This window comes from Alosa alosa, chromosome 9 (genome assembly GCF_017589495.1).
Source record: "Alosa alosa isolate M-15738 ecotype Scorff River chromosome 9, AALO_Geno_1.1, whole genome shotgun sequence".
Taxonomy (NCBI): Eukaryota; Metazoa; Chordata; class Actinopteri; order Clupeiformes; family Clupeidae; genus Alosa; species Alosa alosa.
Genome location: NC_063197.1, coordinates 33,345,082 through 33,372,632, shown reverse-complemented (window position 1 = coordinate 33,372,632; position 27,551 = coordinate 33,345,082). Strand labels below are relative to the sequence as shown.

General features: G+C 44.8%; 2 protein-coding genes across 4 annotated transcripts; both read left to right on the top strand.

Annotated features, from left to right (window-relative positions):
• Positions 1-2,355: 2,355 nt before the first annotated feature.
• Positions 2,356-7,411, top strand: tmem38a (transmembrane protein 38A). Its single transcript, XM_048251507.1, has 6 exons — positions 2,356-2,935; positions 4,101-4,257; positions 4,964-5,148; positions 5,605-5,692; positions 5,973-6,090; positions 6,572-7,411. Exons 1-6 carry the CDS (start codon positions 2,812-2,814, stop codon positions 6,767-6,769), a joined length of 870 nt encoding a protein of 289 aa, XP_048107464.1. The 5' UTR covers positions 2,356-2,811; the 3' UTR covers positions 6,770-7,411.
• Positions 7,412-10,947: 3,536 nt separating this feature from the next.
• LOC125300537 (cartilage oligomeric matrix protein) lies at positions 10,948-27,473 on the top strand. 3 transcript variants are annotated; one of them, XM_048252534.1, is made up of 20 exons: positions 10,948-11,848; positions 12,374-12,670; positions 14,855-14,928; positions 15,057-15,108; positions 15,623-15,774; positions 16,127-16,264; positions 16,372-16,446; positions 16,541-16,690; positions 17,844-17,948; positions 18,061-18,168; positions 18,470-18,629; positions 18,748-18,866; positions 19,699-19,751; positions 20,909-21,102; positions 21,524-21,702; positions 21,787-21,835; positions 21,975-22,171; positions 23,660-23,832; positions 25,026-25,165; positions 26,849-27,473. In XM_048252534.1, the coding sequence occupies exons 2-20, from the start codon at positions 12,604-12,606 to the stop codon at positions 26,905-26,907; spliced, it is 2,244 nt and encodes a 747-aa protein (XP_048108491.1). In that variant the 5' UTR covers positions 10,948-11,848; positions 12,374-12,603; the 3' UTR covers positions 26,908-27,473. The 3 variants fall into 3 exon arrangements, with proteins under 3 accessions (XP_048108491.1, XP_048108492.1, XP_048108490.1); XM_048252533.1 differs by lacking the exon at positions 10,948-11,848 and having other exon boundaries at positions 12,325-12,670; XM_048252535.1 differs by lacking the exons at positions 10,948-11,848; positions 25,026-25,165; positions 26,849-27,473 and adding an exon at positions 24,004-25,017 and having other exon boundaries at positions 12,323-12,670; positions 23,660-23,869.
• Positions 27,474-27,551: the final 78 nt, after the last annotated feature.

Here is a 27,551-nt window from a genome sequence, read left to right as displayed (position 1 = left end):
TTATAGCCTGTAATGATGTGTGTGATACTTCATAATAAGCTGGTGTGTGTGATACTTCATAATCATTAATAAGCTGGTGTGTGATACTTCATAATCATGAATAAGCTGGTGTGTGTGATACTTCATAATAAGCTGGTGTGTGTGATACTTCATAATCATTAATAAACTAGTGTGTGATACTTCATAATCATTAATAAGCTGGTGTGTGTGATACTTCATAATACGCTGGTGTGTGTAATACTTCATAATCATTAATAAGCTGGTGTGTGTGATACTTCATAATACGCTGGTGTGTGTGATACTTCATAATCATTAAAAAGCTGGTGTGTGATACTTCATAATCATAAATAAGCTAGTGTTTGATACTTCATAATACGCTGGTGTGTGTGATACTTCATAATCATTAATAAGCTGGTGTGTGTGATACTTCATAATACGCTGGTGTATGTGATACTTCATAATCATTAATAAGCTGGTGTGTGTGATACTTCATAATACGCTGGTGTGTGTGATACTTCATAATCATTAATAAGCTGGTGTGTGTGATACTTCATAATATGCTGGTGTGTGTTATACTTCATAATACGCTGGTGTGTGTGATACTTCATAATCATAAATAAGCTAGTGTGTGTGATACTTCATAATCATTAATAAGCTGGTGTGTGTGATACTTCATAATCATTAATAAGCTGGTGTGTGATACTTCATAATCATGAATAAGCTGGTGTGTGATACTTCATAATAAGCTGGTGTGTGTGATACTTCATAATCATTAATAAACTAGTGTGTGATACTTCATAATCATTAATAAGCTGGTGTGTGTGATACTTCATAATACGCTGGTGTGTGTAATACTTCATAATCATTAATAAGCTGGTGTGTGTGATACTTCATAATACGCTGGTGTGTGTGATACTTCATAATCATTAAAAAGCTGGTGTGTGATACTTCATAATCATAAATAAGATAGTGTTTGATACTTCATAATACGCTGGTGTGTGTGATACTTCATAATCATTAATAAGCTGGTGTGTGTGATACTTCATAATACGCTGGTGTGTGTGATACTTCATAATCATTAATAAGCTGGTGTGTGTGATACTTCATAATACGCTGGTGTGTGTGATACTTCATAATCATTAATAAGCTGGTGTGTGTGATACTTCATAATATGCTGGTGTGTGTTATACTTCATAATACGCTGGTGTGTGTGATACTTCATAATCATTAATAAGCTGGTGTGTGTGATACTTCATAATCATTAATAAGCTGGTGTGTGTAATACTTCATAATCATTAATAAGCTGGTGTGCCTTTGCACATTGGTTTGCACTGATGTGTTCCCCTAGCCTCAAAAAAGGCAGAGGACCTCTGACTTAGAGGACACACTTGTCACATACTTAGTAAAGTTCCCCGTTGTCTAAACCTCTTGTATTCATTATGTCTCTAAGGCACTGAGCCCTGAGCCAGGTCTACCCTCAGGTCCAGGGACAAATGGACGATCTCTCAGGGCTCCGCTCAGCTGGCCTTTGGGAGAGGATTTCTCCCCAGTGTTGCCCACAGAACTGAATTCCATTTGTGGTGGTTGGTTTGCAGAATTAACTTGAATGCAACAGTTTTTAACAAATTAGCACAGCGTGGCTATGATGCTAACCAGATTTAAGCACAATTTAGTACAACCTGGAAAATCATTGTGTGGTGGTCAATGTTGATATTGTGGTGGCCCGCCACAAATAAGCCAATGTATGGGAAACACTGCAGCCTATAGGCCCAGTGAGGTGCAGGAGGATCTGACACAGGTAATAGTGTATAGGGTCAGACAGACAAACAGACAGACACAATCACAAGAACTCTGTGACTTGTGCGACACATTGTTGTTCATACGAGGCACTGGGTAGTAGTGTACTAAGTGTGCCACATTGCCTGTGCTCATCACCCCTGACACTGATAAAGGAATGTGTATTTTTGTGTGTGTGTGGGGGTGGGGGGTGATTGCCCTTTGTTTAAATCCAATGCTAAGGTAAAGTGGACAAGAAATAGCCAAAATAGTCAACTGCTGTACACAAACCCAGGGACCAGCTATTCTCAGCTGAACTAAAAGTACTTGCAATGTCTGTCAGATTTTGATAGTTTCTGATGCGCGCGCGCGCGCACACACACACACATACACACACACACACACAACATATGACACATGAAAGAATCCTTTTTAAGGAGATTATCTTCAATCCATGTTGCAAAACATTTTTCGCGTATTGTTGGATCTGCACCAGATTTCTCCAGCCAGAGTATTGTCGGAGGTCACTCTATTTTAAGCTCTTGGGCCGTAAGTTTCCGATTGTATATCATGGGGTAGCCTACCGTTAGGACGAAGTTAGGGAAGAGCAGGATTTAGCTACGCAGAATCAGTAGCCTACGTTTTTTGAGTAAAAACAGAGCGTCTTTGATACCCGGGGCCATCAATAACTGCACATCGCCTCCAGCATCTCATGATGAATAGAGGGCTCGCTAGACGAATTAATTCCTCTCTCAATAAACCTCGCTAATAATAAAGGCAGGCTATTTAAATTAGAAACACCAAACACTGATTAGGCTTGGACGAACGGTGGTCGTTCTGTAAATGGATCAGAAAAAAGGCTGTGCGGATGAGGTAGCCTACGGTTTAGGCTATTAATAGGAGAGCTTGGGTGACGGAGTTTTTACTCGTGGAGACGGAGGGCTTCGTAGCGAGTCGCCGGACACGGTGTATGTATTCCTCTTGCGCAGATCTTTAATTTAGTTCATGCGGTAGTGTTTTGCTTTGTAATAAATCATGGACGTGTTAGGAGTGTTAAATCTGGGCGAAGTTGGCGTTTATTTTTCAAAAATGGCAATGTTTCCCGTTTTTGATCTTGCCTACTACATCGTGTCCATACTCTACCTCAAGTATGAGCCAGGTGAGTAACATCTTCATTCATTTTTTGTTAAATCGTGTGTGTACTTTACTGGAGGAGGACGCAGGTGTTCGCATGCACTGCTGCTGTCAAAATTGGTGCGCGCAGCTTTCTGTCATTTCTAATTTCACATAAACCTCATTCGTTGATATGAAAGGGTCAGCTGGCATTCCTTGTGATTATGCGATTAATACTCGATTTAGACTCGATTAGACTGTGGACTCATTTAACAACACAGACATGTTTTGTCGAGCTTCATTTGGCCCACAAGGACACATAAAGTATTTCAAAAACATTGCATTTTGCGGTTTATCTTGATGTTTCTCTTCAAACCATTGTAGAAGGCAAAGTTACTTTACTTTGCACCCCCATGACATTCGATAGAGCGAGGCACATACCAAAGTTGGAAGACGTATAAATAGAATGTCCTTAAATAGACAGCGGAGGGTCCTAGAGATGGGGCGCAACCGAGTTCCCATTTGTTTCCTTGATAATTAGCATCACCGTTTATTTGAACAGGAAGAGACATGGCTGCATTGCCTTTTTCTGTGTTAAAGCTATAGAAAGCCCAGAGAGTTATTTGTACAATAGATCTAAGGCACACACACCACACACACACACACACACACATGGGGGGGTTAGAGAGAGTGAGAGTGAATTGTACAAATGGCTGCACTTGTTTCCTAAGCAGAACTCACTGGCAGGTCTTTGGTCATATATAGTTAGGTGGATATTTCGAGATCAGCGGCATGTCTTTGACAGTTGTTTGCTGGTTCACACTCGATCTGAATGAGCTTAACACTGCACGGGTGTTATAGATCAGAGTTTGATCCCGGCCAGCCTGTTGCGAAGGGGGACAAGGAGGAGAGCATGTATTTATAGTCCACATATGTAAGGATCAGCTTTCTGTCAAAATGTCCACTGATACGCTCCTGAGGACACCTCAAACCAGTGGTGTAGTGTGGTGTCCACTCATCGCAAAAGCATATGAATTGGGAGGATATTGCACTGTGTGTTTATGTAAATGTGATCTGTTGTAGACTGTACGTGTACTGATCTGAATAAAGGAAGTGTCTGTGTGTGTGTGTGTGTGTGTGTATGTGTGTGTGCGTGCGTGTGTGTGTACGCGTGCGTGTGTGTGTGTGTGTGTGTGTGTGTGTGTGTGCAGGCTCAGTGGAGGTGTCCCGCAAGAGCCCTGTGGCCTCATGGCTCTGTGCTATGCTCTACTGTTTCGGGAGCTACATCCTGGCGGATATCATACTCGGTGTCTGCCCCATCGACTATTTCCACAACAACAGCCACATCCTCCTGGCCACCGCTGTCTGGTAAGAACCTCTGAAAAGGACTTAACCAGCTCAATGCCCACAGAGGCTCTAAAAAGGACTTAACCAGCTCAATGCCCACAGAGGCTCTAAAAAGGACTTAACCAGCTCAATGCCCACAGAGGCTCTAAAAAGGACTTAACCAGCTCACTGCCCACAGAGGCTCTAAAAAGGACTTTACTGCTGGCAGCACTGAACCCAACCAGAAAGTGATGTTAAAACAAAGTAAAGTCTGCCACTTAGGGTGGTAACAATGAGTACAGTTGCTCTGTACAACTTTATCTGAAGTGAACAAACATCATGGATTAAATGTTCACCTTTGGTAAACTAACGTATCTACCAGCCACATTTGTGAATGCCTCACTGTACAAAACGTATTCCTGCCAAGTTAGCGTACAGAAGCACATGCTATAGCCTACTCTTCAGTAGTGAGCAGCTAGAATGAAAGGCCATCACTAGTTTAGTAGTTAATAGCTAAAGAAAGATGATTAAAAACTATAACAACTCCACCCAACAAACAACAACAACACACAGACTGATGGTGCACACACACACACACACACGTTACACACTGACCCAGCTGTTGGTGTTTGTTGGGGCGGTGTGCAAGCACCTTTAAGGCTTTGACCTTGTCTTTGTGGTTTCCCCTGGCCTCTCCTCTGTCTCACACATTTCCATTTCCATTCCTACTGGCACGCCACCATCACAGGTACCTTATCTTCTACTGCCCTCTGAACCTGTTCTACAAGTGTGTGGCGTTCCTGCCCATCAAGCTGGTGCTGGTGGCTCTGAAGGAGGTCGTGCGCGCACGAAAGATCGCCGCCGGTGTTCACCACGCCCACCATGCCTACCACCACGGCTACATCATCATGATCATCACCGGCTACGTCAAAGGTTTGTGTGTGTCTGTGTCTGTGTGTGTGTGTGTGTGTATGTGTGTGTGTGCGTGTGTGTGTCTGTGTGTCTGTCTGTGTGTGTGTGTGTGTCTGTGTGTGTGTGTGTGTGTGTAGAAATATAGACAGACATACAGACAGATAGATAGATAGATACTGTAGATGTATAGATAGATACTGTAGATATATAGGTAGACAGATAGATAGATAGATAGATAGATAGATAGATACTGTAGATAGATAGATACTGTAGATAGATAGATAGACAGATAGATACTCTATTGATCCCAAAGCAAATGTGGGCCATCTAGGCATGTTTAGGGTGTGTGTCTATGTGGGTGTGTATCAGTGTCAGCCTTGGCCCCACAGGTCAGCTAAGTCCAGATCAGCTGGCGTGGCCTGGCCATGGAGTCCCGTGCTAATTCTCCCCACCTCTATTGTCGCCCCTCGCACGCAGGCTCAGGCGTGGCCCTCATGTCCAACTTCGAACAGCTGCTGCGTGGTGTGTGGAAACCAGAGACCAACGAAATCCTCAACATGTCATTGTGAGCGTACAGTACACACGATCTCTCACTGAGGAACACACACACTTGTATTGGGTCTTAAATATCTCCACGATCTCTCACTGAGGAACACACACACTTGTATTGGGTCTTAAATATCTCCACGATCTCTCACTGAGGAACACACACACTTGTATTGGGTCTTAAATATCTCCACTGTGAAAGTAGAGTTAAGATGTGTTTTAAAGTAATAGAATAATATACCTTTGCTATCTCTCTCTCTCTCTCTCTCTCTCTGTGTGTGTGTGTCTTGTTTTATCAGCCCGACCAAGGCCAGCCTGTATGGAGCCATTTTGTTTACACTTCAGGAAGCTCATCTTCTGCCTGTTTCCAAGAGCACCCTCATCTGTGTGTTCACCCTGTTCATGGCCACCTCCAAGGTACTTGCCAGAGGAACCTCACTAGTGCCTTATCAGAGGAACCTCTCTAGAAGAGCCTCACTAGAACTTCTATAGAGGAACCTCACAAGCTCCTCTCTAGAGAAACTTATTTAGACCCTCACCAGAGGAACCTCATTAAACGCTTATCTGAGGAACCTCACTAGAACCTCTCTAGAGGAACCTCACTAGAACCTCTCTAGAGGAACCTCATTAGACCTCTCTAGAGGAACTCATTAGACCTCTCTAGAGAAACTTCTCTAGACCCTCACCAGAGGAACCTCATTAGAACCTCACCAGCGCATCACCAGAGGAATTCACACAAAACAAATCTGATTTAAAAGCATTTATTGTTTGCATTTTAAGAGCTAGATGCTCTTATTTAATCAAGTGCACTGCCAGTGGATGTGAGAGCTAGATGGCATTATTTAATCAAGTGCACTGCACTGGATGTGAGAGCTGACTTCTCGTTTTCTTGCTCCAGGTGTTCATGACAGCCAGACACTCGCACGGCTCTCCCTTCGCCCTGGTGGAGTCGTGGGTGTGCCACCTGCTCTTTGGCTCTCCCCTGGCCTCCGCTGATGACCACCACGCCCCCGCCGCCACCCCCGTCTCTCCCGTCAAGACCAAGGAGGAGCTTAGCGAAGGAACGCGCAAGAGGAAGGCCAAGAAGGCCGAGTAGAGGAGATCTGCCGCACGTCAGCAATGGACAAACTAAACAGACGCCACCTCCCATAGCAGCCCCACAGCAAGCCCGCTGTCCTGTGGACACCCCCAGCCTCCTCTGGTCCAGCCCCCCCCTCTCTCTGTGTGCACAGGGGGGTGGATAGGACTTCCTGTTTTTTACACGTTGAAGGGGCAGGTCATGTGTACCGCTGGACGCTCTTTTTAAATGGTGCTTTAACAAGTCAACTACCACGTATTTAATGATATTTAATTATATTTAATTATACTTAATTATGTAAATATGCTTAATTATAATGATATGATGCTGTAAAAAGCTGTCTAATATCCCACATGGTTTCAGCAAGGACTTATATATTTATTTATATATTTTCTCACCAGTCAGCCCCCTCCTCTTCTGTTTGCTATTTGCTATAACATGCGGTGATGCACATGTCTTTGGCTTGGCTGATTTAAACCATGTGTTTCGTTCAGATCATTGCATTTCTACCAACTAATGATTTCAGAAATAATATGTGTGTGATATTCTATTGGAGGAAACAGTAGACCAGAGTGTGACAGATGAGGTGAAGTACCACAGGCCATTACTTTCTGTACATGGCAACTTTTTACATAGAAAATAAATGAATGAATGTCTGTACATGGATTTGTTTTTCATCTTTTTTAAAGATTTACCTTTGCAAATATGTATTTATGTGTGTTTAACAATCTGTCCCCCTCACAAGGACGACCTGGCTTAGAGGACATAGAACAAAAAATGGACCCTGGTGACCAATTTGATCTCCAAATTGGTTTTATTGTATTTCATATTTTCAAAGGTGGTACGTAAATGTTTCCAAAACTTAAAGGAACCGTATGTAGGATTTTGGCCAAAACTGGTACTACAATCACTTTCAAAATACTGTAGAGCGGTGTACACCGCAGATGTGGTAACTAGAGCAGAGCTGGCTGGTTTTATTTTGGGGTCCTGGTGGCTCTCATTGCTATGCAGATTGGGCAGAGAGCTTCCTTTTTACAAGTCCACTTCAAAGCCCTGACACAAACCCCTAGCACCACCTCTACAAGGATACAAGGATACAAGGATACAAGGATACAAGGAAGTTTATTGTCACATGCATATAGTTACTGGAAGTAAGAAATGCAGTGAAATTATGTCTGGTGTCAGCCTATTTGTGCATTAATGGGGTAAAAAGTGCAGTAGAAGAGGGGTTTAGTAGATTAAGTGGCAAGGGCTGCATAAAAAAAAGGTGGGGGAGGATTGGGATTGGGTGGGGGGCACCAACAAAGGAGCACCCAAGAGCAACAGGGGGCAGGAAAAAACTCCCTTACCAAGGAAGAAACCTTGGGCAGATCCACGGCTCAAGGGGCTAACCCAACTGCCAGGGGTCTTGGTGTGTGTGTTGGGGGATGACAGGGGAGATGGGATAGTGTGCTGTGTATGTGGGGGAGAGGGCAGTGTGCAATATGTGTGTTGTCATGTGTGTGTGTGTGTGTATTGGGGGCAGTGTGGGTATGTTGGGGATGTGTGTTGGAGGCTTCCTGATGAAATAATGTGCTTGTGTATGTAGGGGGCAGGGACTTACTATTGCAAGCAGAGTACTGTATGTAATGTATGTGAGTGATGACAGTGAAGATCGGGAGGGGGTGGAGCAGTGACTGTGTGTGTGTGTGTGTGTGTGTGTAGGTGGGTGGGTGTGGGGGCAGTGTGCTGTAAGTATGTAGAGGATGTGTGTTGGAGAAGATCCTGAAGACAATGTGCTGTGTATGTGGGGGCAGTGTGCAGCAAGTATGTAGAGGAGTGCTGTATGTATGTGAAGTGATGACAGTGATGATGTAAGTGTGTGTGTTGGGGATGGGGGTGGGGTGGGGGGGGGGGGGGGGCAGAAAGGCTAGGCAATCAAGGACATGGGTAGATGGAGGAGAAATCAAAAATAATAAATAAAAAGTGTGCAAAAGTTGGAGAAAGTCAGATATGTGTGTGTGTGTGTGTGTGTGTGTGTGGGGGTGTGTGTGTTTGTGTTTTGGCGTGTGATGAAATAAGAAAAATAAATAAAAGGTCTGTAGCATAGGGAGAGGGATGTAAAAGTGCTAAAAGTCTTGTAGGGTGTGTGTGGGTGTGTGTGTGGGGGGTCATGAGTGCTGAGGAATGAATGAGTGCAAAGTCAGTATAGTGTGAGTTCAGAGTTGGGAAATGTTTGAGAGTGCTGAGGAGTGAATGTGTGCAAAGTCAGTATAGTGTGAGTTCAGAGTTCGGATGGCCTGGGGATAAAAACTTCTCCTGAGTCTCTCAGTTCTGGCTTTGTGACTACATAGGCGTCTTCTTGATTTCAGCGGTAGGAATAATCCATTGTTAGGATGAGAAGAGTCCTTCAGAATCTTTTGGGCTCTTAGGAGTACTCTTCTGGAATAGATATCTTGTAGAGCAGGGAGTTGAGTTCTTATAGTACGTTCAGCTGAGCGCACTACTCTCTGCAGAGTACTACAATCTCTAACTGTGGAGTTCCCATACCAGGTGATGATGCTACCAGTTAGAACACTCTCAACCGCTGAAGTGTAGAAGGCCTTCATGATGGATGTAGAAACTTTGAATTTCCTTAGCTGACGAAGGAAGTAGAGTCGTTGTCTGGACTTCTTCAGAACATATTGAGTGTTAACAGTCCATGTTAAGTATTCAGTAATGTGGACACCAAGGTATTTAAAACTTGTGACTCTCTCTACAGGTTGCCCGCTGATCATTAGTGGGGTGTAACTGTAGTTCTGCTGCTGCCTTCTGTAATCCACTACCATTTCCTTGGTTTTATTGATATTCAGTGTCAAGCTGTTAGATTGACACCACTGTTCCACCTCATCAACCTGATCCAAGTAGAACTGTTCATTGTTGTTACTAATCAGGCCCAAGATCACTGTGTCATCTGCAAACTTGATGATGGAGGTATGACTACTGTTGGCTTTGCAGTCATGTGTGTAGATGTTGTACAGCAGTGGACTCAAAACACAGCCTTGGGGAGCACCAGTGCTGATGGTTAATGAGTCAGATGTCAGACCCCCACTCTAACCACTTGTGAAGCGGTTGGTGAGGAAGTCAAATATCCAGTGACACAGGGTGGTGTTCAGTCCTAAGGCCTTCATCTTTGTGACCAAGGTGAGAGGTACTATCGTGTTGAATGCTGAACTAAAGTCAATGAACAGCATCCTCACATAATTCCCATTCCCCTCCTCCAGGTGAGTTATGGTGGTGTGCATGAGGTTTGAGATGGCATCCTCTGTAGACCTGTTGGCTCTGTAAGCAAATTGGGGGGTCGAAGGAGGCAGGGAGGGATGAGCAGATAATGTTTTTCACAAGCTTCTCAAAACACTTCATCACTGTAGGCGTCAGGGCTACTGGGCGGTAGTCATTCAGACATGATGGACTTTTGTTTTTCGGTACTGGAACAATAACAGACTGCTTGAGGCAAGTAGGAACTGTCTCTTGAGCCAATGATGTGTTAAAGATATAAGTGAACACAGGAGCTAACTGAGCAGCGCAGGATTTCAAAACCCTGTTAGAAATTCCATCCGGTCCAGTAGCTTTTCTACAATTTACCCTCCTAAAGGCATTGCTCACATCGACCTCAGAGACACAGAAAGGTGCATCCTCATTTGCTTCACATGCTGCAGCTAGTCCAATATAGTCTGTGTTTTTCATGTCAAAGCGAGCATAAAAACCATTAAGTTCATCAGGGAGGGCTTTACTCACATTCATCATAGGAGGGGACTTTCTTTCAAAGCCAGTGATGGTTCGGAGTCCTTTCCACACTCGTGCTGGACACTCTACCACTGTAGTGTAGCATGACACCGTGCTACAGCCTGCAGTTCCCTTTAGCGGTCACTTTTGCACTGTCCCTGCTGAATGACCACTAATGGATGTGTAATGTTTATTTGCAATGTTTCGCAAGAGTGCTGATTGTTCCACAGCATGTTATGTAACGTGTAATGACTTCCTTGTACACGAGCAGCTACCGCCATACACAAGGCTCCCCGCCAGCAAGCAAAACACCTTTGATCTCTGTCGTTGGCACGGTCAGGCTTGAAGTTTAAATGAAACATGACAGTTGGTTGTCCATTTGTTGACGTGGCCCAGCTTTGACCAGCTCTGAGCGCGAGCGCCTGTGGAGTGTAAGCTCTCACTGATGGACTGCACAGAACGTTAAATGTGTGTGTCAACTTTCACCTCGCTGTCGCCACAGGAGCGGAACACATCACCGCTCCCCCAAAAGACCCGTCTCCCCTCGCAGGGGTTTACATCCAGCACTCAAGCTGCTGGGTCATGTGACTCCAACCGAGTGGCGGTACGTGACGTGCTTGGCTCAGAAAATAATCTTGTCCTGCCTAAAAAAGATGTTACCTTGAAGTTATTGCACAAGTGAGGCACGTCGTGTGGGTCCAGGACCTTTTTGCTATTTGCATTATCGTGAAGTTTTAAAGCCGGAGCTCAGTCAGATTTACTGTGAGGGGATTTGTCTGTGGGGTGTGCGCTGGGTTGGGGAGGTTAAAAAAACACCGGCCAGATAGCGGCTGATTCCGGCAGCCTTCTGGTCCAGGCCTGACGCAGCCCGAGAATGGACGACATGAAAACCTGTCAAGGTGCAGTAAGCTGGACCTCTTGGGTGCAGGAGGGGAATTCTTCCCACATCTGCAGATGCCATCACTGGCAAATAAGATATACAACACACAAATAACCAATCCTGGAGACCTGAGAAGGAAAAAAGAGATGGAATGAATTGCTGGAATGCAAAAACGTTTTTCTCCATTGATAAAAACAATATTTTTCCATACCAAGGCTCATGCTCTAAAACAATTAACACACTCGTTAACTGAGTTTAACTTTTTTTTTTTTTAACTGAATTTAATACCAAGGGAAATCCACACTGGAATACCAATATGGAAATCCATTTTCCCCAAAACTCTTCAGTCCATTAAAGCGGATTCTGTTGACCTATATTCAGAACAACACTAATTTGAAGTTATTTTTTTTTGACATCTGACTTTAATCTCTGATAAGACATCAACAGCGGACAACTGTTTTCCATGTCTAACTGTAAGATCACTTCTACACAATATAATGGTCAAAACAAAAAAAAAACATGTGTGGAAGCTTTGTGGGAAATCTAGGTTGATAAAATGTGAAATCTTACACAGGAAATAACTAAAAGATATGATTTTAAGAAACTTGCCGAATACCAACTTTTAATATCATCTAAATGGAAATAACTGAAAAAAATTGTGTTATTACGTGTTAAATCGTGTTATTACGTGTTAAATCGTGTTATTACGTATACCATGTGGGGCCTATGGACCTGACCTGCACTAGCATGTATGTGTGTGAGTGTGCGTGTGTGTGCGTGTGCGCGCGTGTGTGCGTGTAATGTATGTGCGTGCGTGTGTGTGTGTGTGTGGAGCGTGTGTGGTGCGCGTGTATGTGTGTATGTGTGTGTGTGTGTGTGTTGATGGGTTAGGGGATATCTGTGATGGGAGTGATGTCAAATGGTAAGTATAAAAGCAGAGGAGGAGCAGAGCATCACACACACTCACACACACTCACTCATGCTGGTGTCTACCTCAGTGCTGTAAACTTCCAGCACATCCAGCCTGACGAGGACCCGAGGACTGGACGCAGCACAGGGCTTCACTTGGGCTCAACGACGAGGACCCGAGGACTGGACACAGCAGGGCTTCACTTGGGCTCAACGACGAGGACCCGAGGACTGGACACAGCACAGGGCTTCTCTTGGGCTCAACATTTAGTTTTTCCCCTCGTCAAGTTGGCTGGCTCTTTGGGGAGAAGGGGACGACATGCTTTGGATTCTGCCTCTCAGCATAGTGCTCTCCCAGTGCCACTCCGCAGTGTCGGGACAAAGAGGTAAGAAAACAAATTGTTTCTTTGGAAGAACTTTTTTTTCTGATACTAGCTTGGGTCATATTGGGTGGAAAATATATCCAGTGAAGTCATGACAGCAGCAGCGGTGAAAAAAGGGGTTTGAAATGACTCAAAACGGAGACCATACTTAGCACAAACAATACTGAGATTTATTCCTTAGAAATCAAGTGAGAGTTACATTGACCTCTAAATGAACAAAAGGGATTCATTTCTACCATTCTCACTATTGGAAGGTTACAAAAATAATTACTGAAATGACCTTTCCAAACATAATATTTGAATGTGACTTTTACAAACAGTTAAAGTCTATAGTTTCAGTATATTTGGCTTTTGTTACGAGGGGAAGACTCTTCCGGTGCGCCATTTGTGAGGCTGGCTGTGTGTGTGTGTGTGTGTGTGTGTGTTTGTTTATGTGTGTGTGTGTGTGTGCCATTTGTGAGGCTGGCGTGTGTGTGTGTGTGTGTGTGTGTGTGTGTGTGTGTGTGTGTGTGTGTGTGCCATTTGTGAGGCTGGCGTGTGTGTGTGTTTGTTTATGTGTGTGTGTGTGTGTGCCATTTGTGAGGCTGGCGTGTGTGTGTGTTTGTTTATGTGTGTGTGTGTGTGCCATTTGTGAGGCTGGCGTGTGTGTGTGTTTGTTTATGTGTGTGTGTGTGTGTGTGCCATTTGTGAGGCTGGCGTGTGTGTGTGTTTGTTTATGTGTGTGTGTGTGTGTGCCATTTGTGAGGCTGGGCAGCAGCAGCAGCTTCTGTGTTTTCAGTAGCAGTTTGTGAGCCCTTGAGTTTATGCTGGGAATTCATTTGGAAAACACAGAATCAGCTAATGGAAAGAGCACACTTCCCCTGCACACTGAGCCTTCTGTGCCCAGGGGGGTTAAGGGCCTGACAGCTCCCTGGGTGTGTGTGTGTGTGTGTGTGTGTGTGTGTGTATGTATGTGTGTGTGTGTGTGTGTGTGTGTGTGTGTGTGTGTGTGTGTGTGTGTGTGTGTGTGTGTGTGTGTGTGTGTGTGTGTGGGGGAGTATGTGTGTGTGAGTCGGGGTGCGGGGCATGACAGCTCCCTGGGTGTGTACGTCTGTGTGTGTGTGTATGTTTGTGTGTGTGTGTGTGTGTGTGTGTATGTGCGCGTGTGTTTGTGTGTACGTCTGTGTGTGTATGTGTATGTGCGTGTGTGTGTGTATGTGTATGTACGTCTGTGTGTATGTGTGTGTGTGTGTGTGTGTGTGTGGGTGTGTGTGTGTGAGTTGGGGTGCAGGGCATGACAGGTCAATCACTGTTGCTGGGGTGCTGAGGTGTGCCCCTGTTCCGCCCCTTCACCCCCCTCATCTGGGAACAAACTCACCACAACTGCCCAGGGGGGCAGAGAACACCCGTAAATTCCCACTCTTGTCAAGCTCATAAAAGAAAGACAAACAGCAGCAGACGACTCGAGCATGGCCCCAAGTTACACTCTTCCTGTCTTTTCTGATGGAGACCTCCAGTTTCACACGATTTGCACACAACGGAAGCCTCGCAGTGATTGTTATTTCAAATGTTTTGTGGCTGTTGTAAAAAGAAGATGTGAGGTGTGGAGCTTCAGCTGCTCTGAGTCCAGCAGCACTGCCAGCTCTAGCTGCTCGATGTACAGAGGGGGAGTGAGTTTTTTTAATGGACATGGGCAGATGGACTAACCACCCCTGCAGAAGTCATTTCGCCTGCTGCTGCACTCACTGATAGATGGCTGTCCAAAAGATCAGCAGGTTGGGTTAAAAATGTACGCCAAAGAAATGCAATCCCTTAGACACAAATGTATCTCCAAAAGAGTGGGGTGTACCACACACACTGTTACACAAACACACACACACACACACAGTCACACTGGACATACACACATACACAAACACACACACACACACATGCATACATCCTCCCAATGTGTGTATCAAATAGACATCTCCGTCATCTACCTCCAGAATGTTCCAAATGAAATAGGCAGATTTGCAAACAAAAAAAGAAGAAAAAGAAACCAGCAGTCCCGACCTGTCAACATGTGGACAAATAAGCAAATCCATTTGGCAGGCAGGGTGATGTCATCTTTTACATTTTAATTATGCAACTGTTTATTTGTGTGGTACATGATCAATAAACATATAACTATCAATGGGAGTTGACCTGTGCTATTTTTGGATGCAGATGGGGAAATCATTAATCAAATCAAGGGAACCAATCAAGCCCTGGCCGAGATCAAGGAACTTCTGAAGCAACAGGTAAACCTCCACGCCAATCCCTGCTGGCTCGCCATGCGAGCTGTTTTCTGATCGCTTTAACAGACAGCGTCCCGTGACCGCTGATGTGCCGCATGTGAGTGACTCTCTGTCCCTCTGCCCTCTTTCAGATCCATGAGATCGTTTTTCTCAAGAACACGGTGATGGAGTGCGAAGCTTGTGGTGAGTGGTGATGAAGTGTGTTCACCAGGCTGCCTTCCCAGCATGCATCTAGGAAATGTGTCTTATAGAATCTAAACAGAACACTGTGGTCTGACATAGAGGCCTTATGAAGATAATCTGTTGATTTAGGCCACTGAGTCAGTTTTGAAGCATTCATGTTCCATAAGACAGAAAATGAAAGGTAGACAAAATTCAATATCCAGAGAGTACAATGCTGATCTGAGAAAGCATTAAATAAAATTTAATATCCAGAGAGTATAATGTTGATCTGAGAAAGCATTAAATAAAATTTAATATCCAGAGGTATAATGTTGATCTGAGAAAGCATTAAATAAAATTTCAAGAATCAGAATAGGTGAAAGAAATTGTTCAATTGTTAGTATTCAGGGGGAACAAACAACCTCTCCAATCTACTGAAAATGTCAAACTATGATTAGTTAGCCTTTCACCATCCTATTCAAAAAGATGGAATAGACTTAGGAAAAAAAGCAACAGCTTGTCCCCCCTCCTGCAGCGATGCGTGGTGTGGATCCTCCCCGAGCCTCCTGTGACCCAAACCCCTGCCACCCCGGGGTCAAGTGTACCGAGACGCCAAACGGCATTGAATGTGGACCCTGCCCCGACGGCATGGTGGGCAATGGAACCCACTGCACAGATGTGGACGAGGTGAGCTGAGACACTGAGCTGACCGGACTGGACAGCAGGATGAGCTAGCTGTGAACAAACTGCATAGTGCTAATAGTGATCGCTGTTTCACCAATCATGTTGTGTATGGACTATTTGTTTTCATGTAAATATCAGAGATTGATGTGTTTTCTTTTCTACTAAATGCCGTCAATTGCCCAAGACATGACAGTGTCATGCATCAGGTTTTAACATCAGTGATGCTACCCAAATGCTTTTATTATGATTCAGTAGTGAGCATTACATAAGCTTAATTGTTCTCTGTTGCATCGCTGTATTGTGTCTCTTAAGCATGTTTATTAAGCATGTATCTGTGCTGTGCTGACGTGTGCAGTGTACCGTGATGCCGTGTCACATGGGCGTGCGCTGCATCAACACCTCCCCAGGGTTCCGCTGTGGCCCCTGTCCGGCGGGATACATGGGCCCCCAGGTCTACGGCGTCGGACTCGCCTACGCCATGTCCAACAGACAGGTTGGGCTCTACTCCTCTCATGAAGAGATTTCAAAGCAGCCAACTAGAGATTCTAGAGGTTCTAGAGATGGATTAATCCTCTTGGTTTTGTTTGTTTTTTTGAGCAGGTCTGCAAAGACATTGACGAATGTGAAGTTGCCAACGGTGGCTGCGTACTAAATGCCAACTGCATCAACACACCGGTATGTGTGAATGAACATACAGTAACTGAGTTTATTTCTTCGCATGTCCTTGTACACACCAGCTTCATGCCACGCTGTCCCTTGTGTGTGCCAGGGGTCGTACAGGTGTGCCTGTAAGAAAGGGTACGTCGGAGACCAGAACAGCGGATGCCAAGCAGAGCGAGGGTGTGGCAATGGCCAGGAAAACCCATGCCACACCAACGCCGACTGCATCGCTCACCAAGATGGAACCATCGAGTGTGTTGTAAGTTTCAGACAGAGGCCATCTTCATTCACTTCTTCATGGAAGTCTTACCTGTGACTTGACTGTACCAATGACCTAACAATTCAATTCTTATGACATCACAACTCAGGTCATCTATGATGTAATTTCAATAACTATGACTTCATAATTAATTTCTTATGACCTCACAGTGAGAAACCAGCGCCCCAAGTGGTTGCGTTCCTATCGAAGAGCAGCTCCAATGTTAAGTCCCATAGACCTATTTTTTAAAAAAATACTGTGAAGCCAAATCAGCGATCTTATCCACCAAAAATATTTTTCAGTGTCTATACAGTAATAATCTTCTAACTGTGAAAATGTCAGACCATATTTTGCCTTATTTAAAATAATCGAAATTGCTCCTTTTGTTTCATAAACGAACTACAAAAAAGCCACGTGACTTTACCCTTCGACGTTACTCACGGTAGCATGGTTTGTTTATTAGCCTGGTTAGCATTGCCACTTAACACTTACTGCCAGCTCTTCATGTGAGTAGAAGCACAACACCAGTTATCCAGACATAAAGGTTATCACCACGCGGTTTACATCACCTTCCGTTATTACAAAAATATGTAAGCCAGTTAAGCAAATTGCTGTATTGATCAGTTAGAGATTAAGCCCAAACCTGTGGACGTCACATGCAACTGTAGTTTGTTATCACCATGTTACGACAAAACTCAAAACAATTCAACTGATCCTAAAAAATAAGGTATGACCACTTGAAGCAATAGAGGTGACCCCAGTGCCTAACATATGGAAGGCATTAAATTAAGATCCCAATGTGCACCGAGATATATTTTTCTAAAAAAAATCCCATCCACTCCGCTAAACTCTAGGAACGCAACCACTAGATGGCGATGAGATTACTTTCCCTCCCTATAACTATGACCTCACGGTTATGTCATTATGACTACACAGTCCAGAATTTACAATGTCACATTGCAATAACTATGACCTCACTATTCATTTCGGATGACCTCACAATTTAGTATCTAACTCACATCACCAGGTAACGACAATGTATCTAGTCAAGAGATTAACTAACTAATGATGGCAATGTAATGAATACCAGGTCTGAGTGAGAGCCAAACTTTAACCTTTAACATTTAATGCCATGGATTTCTTTTGCCTTTAGTGTCATGTTGGATGGGCAGGCAATGGTTATTTCTGTGGACCTGATGTTGACATTGATGGCTTCCCAGACCAGAAGTTGCCTTGTGCTGAGACTAACTGCAAAAAGGTGGGGAACAGTTGCTGCTATCTGAGTAATGCACCAACACCAGGACAGAATTATGACCTATGACCTATGACATCATCTAATGGATCAAATGGATTGTGCTGCATTCCACCAGGATAACTGTCAGACGGTACCCAACTCTGGACAAGAGGACGTGGACAAAGATGGCATCGGAGACGCATGTGACGACGATGCAGATGGTGATGAAATTCCCAACACACAGGTAAGTCACACACTCACCAGAGAGGTCAGTCAGTCACACTTTCACCAGAGAGGTCAGTCAGTCACATACTCACCGTGATAGTGACAGTGACACTGCAGAGATCTGGCATGAAGTGACCCATAAGCCAGATCGCTGTAGCTGTGCTGCTGATAAGGAAGGAAGCACTGGTCTCTCCTGTTAGTGATCATGCTGACCCTGTAGGAACCACTGGTCTCTCCTGTTAGTGATCATGCTGACCCTGTAGGAACCACTGGTCTCTCCTGTTAGTGATCATGCTGACCCTGAAGCTGTGTTCTGGCAGGACAACTGTGTGCTCGTGCCAAACGTGAACCAGCGCAACGTGGACCAGGACGACTTCGGCGACGCCTGTGACAACTGCCGCCTGGTGAAGAACGATGACCAGCGGGACACTGACGGAGACGGCAGGGGCGACGAGTGTGACGACGACATCGACGGAGACGGTAGGTCTGGACAACCCACACAAAACCACTGGAGCCCATCTGGTGTGGATCTGGAGCGGATCTGGGCCTGAGGTCACCTGTGAATCCTGAGGTCATCTGCAACCTTTCTGACCCCCAGGTATCAAGAACGAGCAGGACAACTGTAAAAAGACGCATAATGTTGATCAGAAGGACAGAGACAGAGACGGCGTTGGAGACGCATGTGACAGCTGTCCTTACGTCCCCAACCCTGACCAGGTGTTCAATTCACACACACACTCACACACACACACACACATACACACACACACACACACACATACACTACACACACACACACACACAGACACATACACACACACACACACACACACACACACACACACACACACACACACACACACATTCACACACACACACACACACACACACACACACACACACACACACAGACACACACACACACACACACACACACACACACACACACACGCACACTGCACACACACACACACACACACACACACACACACACACATTTACGCACACTTGAACTTCACATCAAGTTCATCTCGTGCTAATACACAAAAACATATTAATATAAAAAGAACAGGGTATGAAATGACATAGTGCATGGTACCCAGAGAAACAGTTCTTACAGTAGTGTGTGCTAAACAGTTTTTAAATTAGTGTGTGTTATGAAACAGCTCTTACAGCAGTGTGTGCTATGAAACAGTTCTTACAGCAGTGTGTGCTATGAAACAGCTCTTACAGCAGTGTGTGCTATGAAACAGCTCTTACAGTGTGTGTGCTATGAAACAGTTCTTACAGCAGTGTGTGCTATGAAACAGCTCTTACAGTGTGTGTGCTATGAAACAGCTCTTACAGTAGTGTGTGCTACACTGCTGCAGTATATGTGGATATTATCCAGCCTATTCATACGTAGGAGCAGCAAACATCATAACGCATCTAGAAGTCTTTCCTCTTCTGTGTGCACCATGTGTAACCTCACTCTCCAAACATCATAACGCATCTAGAAGTCTTTCCTCTTCTGTGTGCACCATGTGTAACCTCACTCTCCTCTCCACAGCTCGATAAGGACAACGACCTGATTGGGGACCCTTGTGACACCAATAAGGACAGGTAGGCTCTCATGATGGACAGGACAGGTACGCTCTCATGCTGGACAGGTAGGCTCTCATGCTGGACAGGACAGGTAGGCTCCCATGCTGGACAGGTACGCTCTCATGCTGGACAGGACAGGTAGGCTCTCATGCTGGACAGGTAGGCTCTCATGCTGGACAGGACAGGTAGGCTCTCATGCTGGACAGGTAGGCTCTCATGCTGGACAGGACAGGTAGGCTCTCATGCTGGACAGGACAGGACAGGTAGGCTCTCATGCTGGACAGGTAGGTTCTCATACTGGACAGGACAGGTACGCTCTCATGCTGGACAGGTGCGCTCTCATGCTGGACAGGACAGGTAGGCTCTCATGCTGGACAGGTATGTTCTCATGATGGACAGGACAGGTATGCTGTCATGCTGGACAGGACAGGTAGGCTCTCATGCTGGACAGGTAGGCTCTCATGCAGCAGAGCTGAGTTGACTGTGTCGCTGTGTGAACATCAGGTCTCTGCAACACTGCTGAATCTCAGCAGAAAAAAAGGGGCAGTCGTGGCCTACCGCTTGGGGCTTCGGGCTTGTAACCGAAGGGTTGCCGGTTCGATCCACAACCAGTAGGAACGGCTGAAGTGTCCTTGAGCAAGGCACCTAACCCCTCATTGCTCCCCGAGCGCTGCTGTAACAAGGCACCTAACCCCTCACTGCTCCCCGAGTGCCGCTGTAGCAGGCAGCTCACTGCTCCAGGTTAGTGTGTGCTTCACCTCACTGTGTGTTCACTGTGTGCTCTGTGTTTCACTAATTCACAGATGGGATAAATGCAGAGACCAAATTCCTTGTATACGCAAGTATACTTGGCCGAGAGAGAAACCTGATTTACATTTACATTACATTTCATTTACATAAACAGGTCTCTGCAAAAATGCTGGGACTCGCTGATCCCTTTGCTCTTTTATTGACATCTGTAAACAAGCAGTCACATGATAATCAGTAAAGAAAGTATAAAAAGATGATGACAAAAAGAAAACAGGTCTGAAAAAAAGGACAAAAAGAAAGTCTGTGGTCTGTGTTGATCTCAGTTACACTGTTTCAATAGAGTGCTGTAATGATGACCCTGTGTGTGTACGTGTGTGTGTGTGTGTGTGTGTGTGTGTGTGTGTTCCACGGGAATCTCTGTCCAGCGATGGCGATGGGCACCAGGACTCCCGGGATAACTGCCCAGCCGTCATCAACAGCTCTCAGCTGGACACTGATCGGGACGGCCTCGGGGACGAGTGTGACGACGATGACGATAATGACGGGATCCCCGACCTCATCCCCCCCGGCCCTGACAACTGTCGCCTGGTCCCAAACCCCCTGCAGGAGGACTCAGATGGTACATTCCACATGTGGTTCCTATGAGTTATGGCTTTGCAGATTTTAGACTCTTGGACAGCTGCCATGGCAACAACCTCAACCCATAAACAACAGCCGGTCCTTACAGATGGAACATACTTCTCAGGAAGTGATGAAGCAGTGGACTCATTTTAACTCACAAACTCAGGCTAAAGACACTACCTCATTATTTTAATAGTGGACCTACTCCACCTAACACTTTTTTATCTTTAAATGTGGTTAAAATGTTACACTATGTAAAAATAAGTTAGTATAGTATGAACAGATATGTTACAGACATTTACATGCATCTTGTTAAAATACATTTTCATATAAAATAACCGTAGAATTGTGTAGAATGTACAGATGTGTTTCAGACCTCTTTCCCACATTTGGCTTTGTGCTTCTGTCTGGTTCTGTAGGGGATGGAATTGGCAATTTGTGTGAGAATGACTACGACAACGATACCTTCATCGATAAATATGACGACTGCCCAGAGAATGCCGAGGTCACGCTGACAGACTTCCGGGCCTTCCAGACCGTGGTGCTAGACCCTGAGGGCGACGCTCAGATAGACCCCAACTGGGTCGTCCTCAATCAGGTCCAGTTTGCACTTGTAGTCCAAAGATTTTGTTTGTTCATTCTTTGACTTTTTATTGAAATGATCTCTTGAACCTTTCAACAGGGCAGAGAGATTGTTCAGACCATGAACAGTGATCCAGGCCTGGCTGTTGGTGAGATATCGAACTCTGTGATTCTGACAAAGTTGTAACACTCCAAAAAAGACAAAAAAGAAAAGCCGTCAGTGTTCTCAGTTATGACACAGAGGATATGTGCAACATGCAACCCCTCTCTGCTCTCCTCACCTGATAGGTTACACTGCATTCAACGGCGTCGACTTTGAGGGGACGTTTCACGTGAACACAGTGACCGATGATGACTATGCAGGCTTCATCTTCGGCTACCAGGACTCGTCCAGTTTCTACGTGGTCATGTGGAAGCAGGTGGAGCAGATCTACTGGCAGGCCAACCCATTCCGAGCCGTGGCTGAGCCAGGCATCCAGCTGAAGGTACGCTACAGTGGGAAACGCCCAAAACGCCCATGGGCCAATTAAAAAAAAGTTCCAAAAAAGAACTGTGAGTGCTATCTTTCACTCATAAAGTTCTAAATGTGAGTGCTATCCTTCACTCATAAAGTTCTAAATAAGAACTGTGAGTGCTATCCTTCACTCATAAAGTTCTAAATGTGAGTGCTATCCTTCACTCATAAAGTTCTAAAAAGGAAAGTTAAAAAAAGAACTGTGAGTGCTATCCTTCACTCATAAAGTCCTAAATAAGAACTGTGAGTGCTATCCTTCACTCATAAAGTTCTAAAAAAGAACTGTGAGCGCTATCTGTCACTCATAAAGTTCTAAAAAAAAACTGTGAGTGCTCTCATAAAGTTCTAAAAAAGAAAGTTCTAAAAAATTGTGTGCTATATCCTTTACTCATTAAGTTGATACTGACGCTCAGGAGGATTTAGCACCAAACTGATTATACTGAGGTGTTGAATTTGTTAGTCCAGTTGTTTACGTTACAGTGGGCCGATTCAAACACACCTTTTACAAACACCCACCACCACATGTTTACTGGCAGTCAGTGATGGCAGTGCCAGCCGCCAGGGTAAGCTTTGTGTATATAGTCATGACAGAAAAACAAATTGCTTAGACTTTGACCGAAAGAGTGTTTCGCCTTGAACATCTGCACAAGACACGATTGAAGTTGGACTTGGAAACTGATGAAGTAGAAGTTCCCTGTGTAGGAGTCCAACAACGTTTCCCTGTAAATGACTAGTCGGCGTTCTTCATGATGATGAGCTGTTCAGACAGCAGACATCCCCACTTTCCCTGTGAGTGACTGGGGCCTCTGTTTCCGGTTACATTTGCATTGAGTCATTTAGCTAACACTCTTATCCCAAGCAACATACAAAAAGGAACATTTAAGACGCAGAGCCACTAGGACATGTTAGTGCAGCAATAAGTACTACTCACATGGCCCCAGCTGTGGCACAACTGGCTGGGGCACCTGCACCGTACGCCGGCGACCCGGGTTCGATTCCTGCCCCGAGGTCCTTTCCGGATCCCACCCCGACTCTCTCTCTCACTCACTTCCTGTCATTCTCCACTATCCTGTCGCAAAAAAGCCCAAAAAAATATACTTAAAAAAAAAACATACTACTACACACATAGAGTAGAATAAGAATAAGTTCAAGCAAAGTCAAGTCAAAGAGGATAGTTACAGACGGAAGTTCAGTCAAAGAGGAGAGTTACAGATGGAAGTTCAGTCAAAGAGGATAGTTACAGATGGAAGTTCAGGGATAGTTAGGATTGAGAAGAAGGTTCTGGTAAGTGCTAGATTAGTGCAGTTCCCATCTAACCCACAGTTAGAACATCTTGATTAACAATATGTGTCATTTTTTCATGAGGATCTGGGCCTGTGAGCAGTTCAAACCCCCTGCTAACCTTTTGCCCTGTGTTCTGATCTCTAATCTTTAACCGTGACCCTGATGTGTCCGTCAGGCGGTGAAGTCATCCACAGGACCGGGGGAGAACCTGCGGAACTCACTGTGGCATACGGGCGACACGGCGGACCAGGTGAAACTCCTGTGGAAGGACTCACGCAACGTTGGCTGGAAGGACAAGACCTCTTACCGTTGGTTCCTCCAACACAGGCCCACGGAGGGCTACATCAGGTACTCAATTACTACACCATCAGGTGAGCTACATCAGGTACTCAATTACTACACCATCAGGTACTCAATTACTACACCATCAGGTGAGCTACATCAGGTGAGCTACATCAGGTACTCAATCACTACACCATCAGGAGAGCTACATCAGGTACTCAATTACTACACCATCAGGTACTCAATTACTACACCATCAGGTGAGCTACATCAGGTACTCAATCACGACACCATCAGGTACTCAATCACTACACCATCAGGTGAGCTATCAGGTACTCAATTACTACACCATCAGGTACTCAATTACTACACCATCAGGTGAGCTACATCAGGTACTCAATTACTACACAGTCAGGAGAGCTACATCAGGTACTCAATCACTACACCATCAGGTGAGCTACATCAGGTACTCAATCACTACACCATCAGGTACTCAATTACTACACCATCAGGTACTCAATTACTACACAGTCAGGAGAGCTACATCAGGTACTCAATCACTACACCATCAGGTACTCAATTACTACACAGTCAGGAGAGCTACATCAGGTACTCAATTACTACACAGTCAGGAGAGCTACATCAGGTACTCAATTACTACACAGTCAGGTGAGCTACATCAGGTACTCAATTACTACACCATCATGTACTCAATTACTACACAGTCAGGTGAGCTACATCAGGTACTCAATTACTACACAGTCAGGTGAGCTACATCAGGTACTCAATCACTACACAGTCAGGAGAGCTACATCAGGTACTCAATTACTACACAGTCAGGTGAGCTACATCAGGTACTCAATCACTACACCATCAGGAGAGCTACATCAGGTACTCAATTACTACACCATCAGGTACTCAATTACTACACAGTCAGGTGAGCTACATCAGGTACTCAATTACTACACAATCAGGAGAGCTACATCAGGTACTCAATCACTACACCATCAGGAGAGCTACATCAGGTACTCAATTACTACACCATCAGGTACTCAATCACTACACAGTCAGGAGAGCTACATCAGGTACTCAATTACTACACAGTCAGGTGAGCTACATCAAGTACTCAATCACTACACAGTCAGGAGAGCTACATCAGGTAGACTACTCAATCACTACACCATCAGGTACTCAATAACTACACAGGAATGTAACAATTTAAATACCAGTATCTGTTTAATGTGTGTGTGTGTGTTCAGGGTTCGTTTCTACGAGGGCCCTCAGATGGTGGCAGACACAGGTATCATCATCGACACCACCATGAGGGGCGGCAGGCTCGGGGTCTTCTGCTTCTCACAGGAGAACATCATCTGGGCCAACCTGCGCTACAGATGCAACGGTGAGAATCGACACCACCAGCTAGTTAAAACACCACCAAGCTAGTTAAAACACCACCAGCTAGGCTAAAACATCACCAAGCTAGTTAAAACACCACCAGCTAGGATAAAACACCAACTAGTTAAAAAACACCACCAGCTGGGCTAAAACACCACCAGCTGGTTAAAACACCACTAACTAGTTAAAACAACACCAGCTGGTCTAAAACACCACCAGCTGGGCTAAAACACCACCAGCTAGTTAAAACACCACTAACTAGTTAAAACAACACCAGCTGGTCTAAAACACCACCAGATAGGCTAAAACACCCCTAGCTAGGCTAAAACACCACCAGATAGGTTAAAACACCACCAGCTAGTTAAAACACCACTAGCTAGGCTAAAACACCAACTAGTTAAAACACCACCAACTAGTTTAAACACCACCAGCTGGTCTAAAACACCACCAGATAGGCTAAAACACCCCTAGCTAGGCTAAATCACCACCAGATGGGTTAAAACACCCCCAGCTAGGCTAAAACACCATCCATCAGGTGAAAACTCAAACAGCTAGTTAAAGAAGCCCTATGCAGGTCTGGTTATTCCTTCGCTGTTTCTGGGTTTTCGCCGGATTTGGGCTCGCATTTTTCACGACATAGCTCCCCCTGCAGCTTCAGTAGCAAGTGACTGCTACGCTAAACCCCCACTAACTAGCGAGCTAGCCATCAAGAAACCAAGCTAAACACATACAGGGCTCACAATAAAACGGTCGAGCAAACACATTGTTATCAAACCACCTTACAAAAACAAAGTTCACCCATAGGTTGGCTACTTACAATTTCAACAGCAACAAAGCCAAGTCAGCGTCCGTTTTGCAGTCTTCTTAGAAACTACAATTTGACTACATTTTCGAGGCGCGATTGGATACTTTCGCTGAGTCACATCCCGGTCCGGGTTCAGAAAGTTGCATATTCGTTTTTTCCACGGAGAAGCGATAGGATGAGACTAAGCACCCACCAAACAACCCAGAAAGTGTTGTAGAACCATCAGAACGACTCTCAACCTGCATAATTAAGGTAATTTTTGCTAAAATTGTTGCATAGGGCTTCTTTAAAGCACTTGACTAGGCCTTTCACAACACTTTATCTATCGGATGTGTTTGCCCAAGGCGTCATACTGAGTGCCCCACCTACTGTGATTTCCCTTACTGTTAGTTAACATGCCCATCACATCACACTGAGCACACATTTAGCCAATGCCATGCTCATGTCACACACCAATTACATATAACACACTAACGTATATGGCCATGCTGACTGCTCAGTTGAATGAAGAAAGGTCATATCAAGGTTATCTAAAATGTCATGTCTCCTTAATGTGTCCCACTGTCTTTGTGGTGTGTTCATATTGAGCAAGGTTGTAAACCATGTTTGATAAAAAACCCTGAATGTAAAGTGTGGCTCATTAGTCAGTCAGTGTGAACCCAAACATTCTGTAAACATTGTATATCAATGCTGACATTGATGGTGTATTATTCATGTGAATTAATTGGGATAAACTGATGCTAGGGAAGTAAACTGTCATGCTTTGACCACCGGAGAACAAGCTTATAGTCCTCCACTGGCACACATGGCTCAGACTGAGAGCAGTGGCCCTCTACTCAGACTCTACTGGCCTAATGGACGACACTCACACCTCTTTTGCAGATACGATACCTGAGGACTTTGAAAGATTCCGGACTGAACAGGTGCAGCTGACCTTCTGATCACCGAGGGGCGCCTCTGCAAGAGTCCTTCCGTCAGCAATACATTCCACTAACAGGAACCAATCACACCAGCGGCGGTGGAACCCACCATGAGCAAACAGTCCTGCCACTCTAATCAGCTTCCCTAGAGAGCGGCACTCGAGAACACGCCTCAGCGCAGCACCGTAAAGGACATCTGAATGTCGCCCCACACACACACACACACTCTGTCCCCACCCTGTCCAGCACGGTCACGTCTGTATGAAGTGTACAATGAGTATCTACATATTTCAGTGCCTGTGATGTCATACAGTCCAGGGTATGCCTGAGTTATGATTTGTTTGACATCAACGTTTTAGTTAAAATTGGGATATGAAATAAAGGGCTTTACAGGTCTTTGATTTTGACTATTGATTTAAGAAGCTATTGTTAATGAAGAGATTAGTTGTTAATGAATGTAATGATGTGTGTAGGCCTATTACAAAAGCTATAGAACAATAGGGTATGTGCGACTACAATACTGTTACACTTGGAGACGTTATGTATTGCTCATGTGAGATTAAAATGAGACTGAAAGATTTCAACAAGGTGTCTATTTGCCTGGTCTAGCAAGGCGATCTATGCTGGAGGACCAATACCAAGGTTCATGTATAAATGGAGTCATT

Bases quoted from the DNA above. Each gene is read 5' to 3' on its own strand.
- tmem38a (XM_048251507.1), top strand. From the start codon at position 2,812: ATGGACGTGTTAGGAGTGTTAAATCTGGGCGAAGTTGGCGTTTATTTT. The intron at 2,936-4,100 runs GTGAGTAACATC...GTGTGTGTGCAG, and splicing joins CTACCTCAAGTATGAGCCAG to GCTCAGTGGAGGTGTCCCGC. The intron at 4,258-4,963 runs GTAAGAACCTCT...CCACCATCACAG, and splicing joins CTCCTGGCCACCGCTGTCTG to GTACCTTATCTTCTACTGCC.
- LOC125300537 (XM_048252534.1), top strand. From the start codon at position 12,604: ATGCTTTGGATTCTGCCTCTCAGCATAGTGCTCTCCCAGTGCCACTCC. The intron at 18,630-18,747 runs GTAGGTCTGGAC...TCTGACCCCCAG, and splicing joins CGACGACATCGACGGAGACG to GTATCAAGAACGAGCAGGAC. The intron at 23,833-25,025 runs GTACTCAATTAC...GTGTGTGTTCAG, and splicing joins CCCACGGAGGGCTACATCAG to GGTTCGTTTCTACGAGGGCC.